At 39.3% G+C, this 9,378-nt stretch overlaps 1 protein-coding gene across 6 annotated transcripts in view; it reads right to left on the bottom strand.

The window, feature by feature from the left end:
- Positions 1-2,077: 2,077 nt before the first annotated feature.
- The window catches only part of znf536 (zinc finger protein 536), a 177,866-nt gene continuing 170,565 nt past the window's right edge, over positions 2,078-9,378 (bottom strand). For all 6 annotated transcript variants that reach the window (XM_016560711.1, XM_016560717.1, XM_016560712.1 and 3 more), the window contains one exon: positions 2,078-2,349. In XM_016560711.1, the coding sequence (XP_016416197.1) occupies positions 2,096-2,349 (254 nt within the window). In that variant the 3' untranslated portion in view covers positions 2,078-2,095. The remainder of the gene's footprint in view (positions 2,350-9,378) is intronic.

Here is a 9,378-nt window from a genome sequence, read left to right as displayed (position 1 = left end):
TAAATAATGACTAGGAATAGTCCTTAAATACAATAACAAGTCATCTACTTGTTAAAAGCATATACGTAAGTAGCAATATAATCTTCTAGCCTCCATTGCACCTCCTCTGATATAGAAATATTCTTCATTTAGGAATGTAGGACAGTATAATGTTCATGATCACATACTATAGAGTATTATATAGAGAAAGAAAACTGACATGATTTTTTTTTCTTTCCCCAAGAAGCACAATGTTGTAGAGCTCTAAAATATGCAAGCGACTGGGTCTTAGGGCTGTGATAAGGGTTTATGTTTTTATTTACTGCTTAGTGAGGAGTGTGGCGGGTATTTGTGAGTCCTCTAAACTCCTCTCGGCGTGAATAGAGCAGCCGTGAGGCCCTGTGGTTTAAGTGCTGAGCTTCCCTGTGCTGAGCGGGAAGATATTGACTTTCTTAAAGTCTGGATCATTTCTGTTTATCACAAAACATTAATATCCACCCTTCCGCCATCCCTCTCTAACCCCCTACCATACTTATTTACCTTCTAACCCCTGCTAGCCTTCAATAAAAGGAAGTACAATGAAAGTTGATACACTTTATTTTGTTCTTTAAGAGGCTTGATTTCATAGGATCCAAACGGCCTGTGTTGTTAATCTCTTTTAGTAGAGGAACATTCAGGACAGCAAACACACAAAAAATGGGGCCACGATGATGCATATTCAAACATAAAAAAATAACATTTGTACAAAATCCATTTTTTAAGGGAAAAACAAACATACAGAAAACAAACAAACCCATAAATGCCATCCTGAAGTTTAGATTACAGACAGGTAGCGGAGAAGTGATTATCTATAAACTTCATATCTACAGTGCCTTCATAGTGCTACTTTTTCAATAGCTCCATAAAGAAGGTAGTCCCACTGTGGGTCAATAAACCCCACAAAAGAGCTATACGGTTCCTTCATATTATTTCCAAGTTACATTTAACAAATAACATATTCAGCCTATTGGTTACATACGGTCAGTATTTTCCAAAAGTCCACCAGTTAGAAGGGAAGCAGCACCTTCTTCAAGTACAACAAAAATGACTTTTTCATTAAGAAGCGCTGAATGGAAATCACATTTAATGTGTCTCTGCCATTCTGTTGTGTCACTTTAAGTGATATACAAATTACATCCTAAAACTGTGAACACAGCAATGAACAAGAAGGAAAAAAAAAATACTATCCACTGATTATTATACAACGTTATTGGCTGTTTTTTTGTTTTTTTTGATGGAAGAAAGACAAGAAGGGAGGGAGGAGGGGAATGAAAGAGACTGATAGGAAGTGCTACTAGTCGTCAGACAGGTCTGAGGCTGACCCTTCTGCGGCCCAGCTGTACAGGCGACTAAGGTTTCTCTTGACGTGTTCTGAAAGAGTGAGGAGAGGCGAAATGGGGAAGGAGTGGGGAGAGTGAATGGAAGTAGCGTGGGAGGGGGTTGAATTGATTTCCTCTGTGATGACAGCTCCAGTCAGGCTGGCACCAAACGCCTCAACCCCCTCATTTCACCATCCACATCCCTCCGTCCGCTCACTCCATCCCTGTGCGTCAGTGGCGCTGGGCAAATGGCCACTGGCGGTGTCATGTTCTTGAAGTGTGCGCTCAACAACTCCCCTCCATCTTTCTTTCCCTTCCAACTGTCGCGAAATCGTTGGCGCGGATCGTTTTTCTGATAAAAGCATTATTTTTGGGACAAAAGTCACTCTGAGGAATTTAATGACAGTCTTTTTTTTAACGTTGTCATTTTTTTTTCCTCTTCAGTAATGTCTCTTCAACGCTCAATTCAGGCAACTCCAATAAGAGCCATGTATTTAGTTTCAGACTCATCACAAAAAGGGTTCAGGTTTCTCTACTTCATCATCTCTATCCTGCGCTTCACAGAATATTACTGCGACTGAAATGTTTCAGTTTGGGAGTTAATGATCCCCAACTTAAGGAATACCATTTTTTTTTATTTTGAATTTCTTCATGTTTCTTTTACAATCATTCAATGGGAATGCTTGTATGAGGTGGTTTATTATCATTTCAAACCCATGAAGGTCCTTAGAAATCCCTGGATTGAGTTTTATGCCGCTTCACTCAAGAGTGCGAGGAGTATCGCCAGAAATACCTCCTCCTGTGTTCACCTGGCCAGAGGAGAAAAGATTCCCATCCTCTGAGTTCCCGGAGACATCAGAGTCTATGCGGGAACGTTTGAAGCGTCGGTCGGGATACTGGCTGTTGTCAAAGGGCATGCGGTGAACACACAACACATGGGTCTTCAGGTTACCTTTCTGAGAGGCGCTGTAGGGGCAGTAGCGGCACTGGAATGGCCTCTGACCTCCATGACCTGGGAAAGAAACCAACAACATTATCATCCTGTACAATGTCAATAAAGCATGTTACACATGCCACACACTTTACATCAAAACAATTCAACATTCTGTGCCTGATTTTAATCAGAGGGCCCAGATAACACTTGTGTGTAGTATTTAGTTACAATCAGCACAAGATGGACGTTTAATCATCTGATTCATCAGTATGTATCAAAAGCATTTCCTCGATCCGTCCGTGGACAATCTCTGCTCTTCAGATGAAGACATTTTCTTTGTGCGGTATCCTACAGAAGTTCGAAAGTGCTCTTTTCAGCTTAGAGCAAGTACAACTGTTTAAGAGATTGGATCTGATCAACGGTGCATTGTACACAATGGCCCTTAATAGCCCACACAAGTCTGTTTGAGGAATGCAGATTACGTGCCTATCATATCTGGCTCTCTTATCGGGCCCATCCACTTAGAGCAAAGCCAGGCACTTTCAGCTATGCGCTACTTTAGAACATTAATAACAGTACATTTGCTCTCCATTTTTCTCAATTCAATTTGAAAAGCACTAAATCAAATTAGCATGGCGGTTTAAAATAGCAGCCGCGTTGGTGCGGAGAATGTAAAGCGGCTGCATTAAAGGTGTAGCCGTGACGCAACGTGAAAAATGTACGCATCCTCAAAGTAAGTGTGCGTACTGTCGTCTGCTTGCATATGCGTGTGTTACAAAAAAAAGAAGGATTTATAAGCACTTTGTGTTTGGCTTTGGAGTCTCAGCGGCTTTCGAATACTACAATGTCTGCTGAGGCCTCGTTACAAAAGGGGATTGCTACAAGTTTTAGAGCTTTCGATGTTCCAGTTGTCTGATAAGCAAGCCGGCGACGCACAATCCCGGCCTTTTCATTCATACGCACTTTAATTTCACACTCCCTTACATTGCGCTAAGTCTGAGAGGCAGCATATTCTCATGCCACTTTATACTTAGAGTGAACTAGCATCACCAACTGTAAGTCAGCTTTCTTTCTCTTTTCTTCTCCTCTCATCTGTGTTCCCCTATCTCGTCTCTTTTCCTGAAGCAGGAAATGTTTAGGCAAATGCAAAGGGAGCTGGGAGCTGTCACAGATTGGTCCAAGTGGCTAGAGAATGGAGCGGTTTTCAATCAATTTTCAAGATAAACAGAAAGAGATAGACAAAAATAAGAATGGAGAGGATAGCATCATGCTCACTGTGGCCGTGACAGGACCACAGGTAAATGATTAACAGGGCTCAGAAAGAAACACAAAAGAAGAAAGCCTATTGACATGTAACCTCCGTCACAGCACTCCGTATTCATCCAGAAAGCTTCCTCCAGCTTCCCTTTTCAAAGTGAGATAATACTGTCCCTTCAGGGTGCCTATTTGGTGGTCAAAATAATTGGCAACAATGAATCATATTTCGAGGGGTGTTCTGTGGCAGGGCACATTTTTCTTATATCAAAAAGGCTGTACACATTGAGCCCCTCTCAAAATGTTTCCCATAATAGTTGCCCCGATTACTTAGAAACTAATTGGGGCAATTTTGGCTTGTTGCTGCTAGTTCCTAAATGACAAGAGAAGACGGAGCAGAGCTGGAGATTTTATGTACAAAGATTACAGTGTGTCATAGTGTGGGTGGCATGCTAGAACCCTACAGCATGTTTGTTTTTGAGTGCTCATAGCAAAGCATGCAAACATCTTCCTCAAATTCATCTCTTGTTCTCATTTTATCGCCATCAGGCCTATAAAAAATACACATAAACATTAATATTTCTGTGTATATTATAGGGTTAACAAAAAATCTATTTGTAAAAAAGAGAGATAAAGGGTTAAGTCTTAATTAAAATCTAAAAATATAAATAAGTGATGGTGTATAGTTAGCATAGCCATGTACTAATTATAATGTTAAACGTTAAATAGACGTTAATGAGAAATATGTGAGTACAAGCCAGTATATATGTGTATTCATACTTCCAGGACATCCAGGGACAATAAGGGTAGAAATGATTTATTTATACAGTATATAGATATTATAAGCCACTATATATATCGACAGTGATGGCATCTTTCTTTTTCTTTCTTGTTCGCTTTCTTTCTCTCATTCTTCTTTTCAAAGCTCTCCAGTGATTCACAACTACTGCAATTGAGGTGCCAAGTGACATGAACTAGTATGAAGAATTTTATTTCTCCCTTCTCCTTCTCTCCAGTATGTCAATCCTTTCCACATTTTTTTCACTCTGTTTCCCGAAACTGTGAGTCCTGAGTGAGTAAAAATTCCAGTGTACTTGTTACCAATGGCCAATAAATCTTTTGAATGTTTTGTGGCCAAAAACCACACAAGAACACATTTGTACCTCTATACGTACTAAGCTTTGTAAAACAACATATGGAAATGACAGGTGATTTTTATCTTTTCCCTTTTTTTTCTTACCCCTTTCCATCATTTTCTAACATTGTCTCAAAATAGAGAGAGAAAAAGAGAGAGAAAGAGTTCTATTATTTTCAGCAGTGTGCCATTATCACGCCTGCCTAATTAACCCCTGAAGGCCTCATATGTGGAGATCAGAGGGCGAAGGAGAAGAGGAAAAGGGAGAACCGATGACAACACCCACTTCCTGCAAGTTCCCCAATATCACTCCATCATTGTCCTTCCCACCGTCCATCATTCCAAAATGAAAACAGATCAAAACTAAACAAAGGATTGCATTTATTCAATCAGTTCACTTGTTTTCTCTGTTCTAGATACACTTTCTTAACATCTATTCTATCTACTCTGTATATTTTTCATCTTCATCCTCTCTGAAGACACGTCTAATGCTCCCTCTTGTGGCACCTTCTGTTCTTGCTCTCTCACACTCTTCTTTTCATTCTCCTTTTCTTATCTCGTCATTCAAACACACACACACACACATTGTAAAAAACAACAAGATGCGTTTGAACAGTACACTTGTGGTATGTAAGCAAGCAGACACAAGCTCCTCCACACACACGCTCACACAGACATGGAGGTGCTTTGGCATGTAATCAAAATCAGTCTTATATAAATTCCATCTGATGCCAGAGCTACCATCTGTGAACGAGTGCTGCCTCTCACCTCTGTCTGTCTGTGAGAAGTCACCCTCTCCAACGCTCAGCAACAAAGAGTGTGTATGTGTGTGTGACAGAGAAAGAGCGGGAGAAGGGTGTTGAGGAGGAAAAATGATTAATTTGCAGAATGCTTGTGATTTGCTCATATATTATTATAACAGCTCATCAGCACATGACGAATCCCTTGCCCCACGCAGCAGAAAGAACCTGCAGGGCTTCAGCACTTTTACTGTGTGTGTGTGTTTACACACTTGAGCATGTGTCCCTGTGTATGTGTGACGTGTCTTTGAAAAAAATAATAGCTCATGAGCATGTCATGAATGTCTGTTTCTGCGTGTGTATGGCTTTGTATAGCATGTTGGGACGTTTGTGTGCATGTGTGTGTGTGTGTATGGGCTGGCACCTGACAGACTGCAGAGCCTCTAATGACTTTCAGATGCTCACTGTGAGTAACTCAAACCTGAAAACGAGCGAGATAGGAATACTGAAGGAGAGAGAGAGACTTCCGCTCTACGGGTGATTAAGAGTTTAAACACTCATATCCTTTCAACTCACACTGCAGATATGAACAAGTTCACCAGTTAAACACTTCCGCTCCATGTCAGTATCACACAAGCAAGAGTGCATCATGGTATGTACAACAGGAATACGTATCATATTGCTTTTACACAACAGATCAACAAACAGCAGTTAATATTGAGTTACATTTTAAGACAAAAGATACTTTTAATTTCGGGTCGGGAACGAAAATAGTTCCAAATGACACCATAGTAGTGGTGCTCCTGAGCGAAACAGTGTTTTTTGAACATATCAGTTAAATGAATGATTCAACGACTCACTCATAAAGAATTAAATCAGGGATTTTAAATAAATATGTTAAATGAATCATTAAATGACTCTCTCATAAAGACACTGGCTACGTCCAAAATTGCATAATATTGTGATTTCAGAGATACTACTTTTTTCACCTACTATATTGTAGGGAAGCAGGTGTATTCTGAGGCAACCAGTCTCTTGTTGTTTTGTTTTTGTTCTCAAATTAATCAGGATTTTCAAATGATTTGGTTAAATTAATCATTTAATGACAGCCACATAAAGAGAGTCGCTTGTTTTGTTCTTGAGTGAATCAGTGTTTTGATCAAATGGAATCAATCAATGAATTAATGACTCACTCATAGTCACCTGTTGCCATCTACTGACATAATGATGTAACATGCAAAAAGGGTCACTGGAAAAACCCTCACAAGGTATAAATAGACTGACAGTGGGTCTAAAGACAGAGACAATCAGATTCCAGGACTGGTATACGTTGTTAAATGCATAACTGTGGAGAGTCAACTGGCTCAAAGATCACCTATGACTGACTCATTTACTCTCCCTGGGAAATATTGATATCTGTACCCTAAAATGTTTTTGAACAACACATAATGTGCTTCTGTAAGCAAAACCATGCCTGCCTATAAGATAAAAAAGATACTCTAAGCCATTGTGATTTTTAGAGAATATCAATAATGAATCTGTATCTGTAGGAATTACACAATGCTGTGCACGTGTATGTTTTGGGGCCAGGTTTTCTGCTCTGTGCAGCAAGTGTTGCATATCCATTTGCTTATATCTTATATCTGGAAACTTTCCTTCTGTGTGTGTGTCTGTGTTTGAGTGTCACCTATATGGAAGAGAAGGAAAAGATAAAGAAAAACAGAGGGAGTGTGTGTCTGGGGAGAACGCAAGCCACAGAAGGTGTGAGCAGTAAAAAGTGATGTACCATCTGTCGGCCAGTAATAACCTGCGTGTTGTAAAGGCTGGGAGATTACTCAGCAAAGAGAGCTTCCAAACACCCAAATCCCCCCGCAACGTTAGTGCGCCACGCACTATCTCTCCCCACCTGCTCCCAAAACCCTGCTGAGGAAGATTCCACACTAAAACCGACATCACACCTTCAGACGCTGCTACAATAGACAGGCATCAAGCTGAACATCTTTACACCTGCACTATGCTCAGCTATATTATCTACCGTAGTTAAGTTTTATCATTATAAACTTGAAATGCATTCACATAAATATCAAGAGATTTCCACACAGAAAAAAGGAACAGTTTGGACTGTTAATGAGTGTCTAGTCAAAATATTTCTCAGACTGAAGGAGAGATTGTATACGCTCAAATGCAGCTCTAATGGAAATCGGTTCATAGTTTGGAGAACTGATGCTGTAGTCTGGCTCTCTGGGAAAAAAACAACACAGAAAAACTTGGATTTGTACGTATCAAAAGCAAACTCTAAAAGCTCCACCGGGGAAGCAGCTCCCATGTTAAACACTGAACTAGATTACAAACTGCTGCAGCAGACGTACCTCTTAATACTATCTCTGTTTCTCGGCTATACATTTCCCAGTCTGCCTGCCACTATATCTCTTTTCAATCTTCCTTACTTGGCTTCATTTCTCTCTTTTCTGAACAAATGGAATTCTTTGATGTGTTCCAGAGTATTTCGTTTTGTTTTTCCACATGGACATGTCTGAGTAACTGTGTGCAGAAAGTTTCATGGAAGGATTTTTGGGATAATGTACCACTTCCTTCACTGAGAGTGCATGAGAGGTGCTGGCAAGGGCCTGCATGGAGCCCCGCGATTGGTCAAGAGTTAGAAAGGCTCATGGGTAAAAGGCAGTATATACATCATGTGATGAGAGCGATGTGTCAAGCAGTCTCAGCAGGACTGTGTGTCTGTGTGTGGGTATATGTGTGGCCAGGGGAGGAAGAGTTCATGAGTACTCATCTGCAGTACTGCTCACTTCTCTCCTTCTCTCTCTCCCTATAGAGCATATTGCTGCACATTCTAGTGCTGAGCTGTCACGACAGACATAATAAATGTCTACGAGTGTGTGAAAGTGTGCCGTGTGTGTATTTGTGCAAAGGAGAGAGAAAGGAGACCATCTCGTACCTGCCTACTTTCACTCTGAAAGTGGTCACATTGCATAAAAAGCAGAATTGCCCCTTATAATAAAAGGACTGTGGCATGGCTGAGTGAAGGAATCAGCACTTTCATATGTACAGGAGAGCAGGGATAATAATAACACTCAATATATGGAGCATTGTTAATAACTTTCAAAGCTTTAAAATGGAAACCTCTAATTCCTCCCAAAATAAAAGACAGCTTGAGTATTTTTCTAACAGTTTAGAATGATGTAAAAATGTCTTGTGTAATTTTAGGGTTTAATTTTATTTATAATAAATCATTTTAAACAGTCATCGTCCCTTTAAAAGTTATACACTTGCTTTTGTGTTGTTTGTGAGTCAGCAATGATCATGTCTATATGAAAAAGTAATAATAAAAAACAAATAAAATAAAACAAATAAAAACAGCTGTCTCAAAGCAAGTAGAAATGAAAGTCTAATGCTTGAAGAACACAGAGAACCAAAACTTGCATTTGCCATAACCGTATAGCCTATATCGCAATATATTAATTCTTTAAAAATTAATTAAAATACGTACTTCCATTTCAGAATATAGTCTGATGTGTATTAATGTTCATCCTTCACAATCTTAATATTTGGCCGTGTCTGAGCATGTGTTGTACGTCACATTAAATATAATTATTCACATTATAGAGCTTTTTCATTTGTTTACATTCATCACATACGTACCACCATAACAATGAGATATAAAATCAGCCTTTGTGTACATGTGATTTAATTACATCTGACTCAGTTAAGTTAATAAATAAATTTAATTGACAAAGGTAATGACGGCTGCAATGTCAAAAATATCTGAGATAAAGTTTCAAAGACATAGGCTAAACCTTTTAGAAATAAATGAACAAAACCCCCAAAAGTGTTGAAATGATCTTTCCTCTGCCATAATTTTGTGATTACCATATTCTTGCTATTCTCATAGTACTGTATCATGGCATTATCATAATGATAGTCTCCAAAAAAAATTAAATAAATATATATATATTTTTT

The sequence above is a fragment of the Sinocyclocheilus rhinocerous genome, unplaced genomic scaffold (genome assembly GCF_001515625.1).
Source record: "Sinocyclocheilus rhinocerous isolate Xijiao unplaced genomic scaffold, SAMN03320098_v1.1 scaffold18, whole genome shotgun sequence".
NCBI lineage: Eukaryota > Metazoa > Chordata > Actinopteri > Cypriniformes > Cyprinidae > Sinocyclocheilus > Sinocyclocheilus rhinocerous.
Note: the sequence above shows the minus strand (reverse complement) of the source record. Positions and strands in the feature narration are given on the sequence as shown.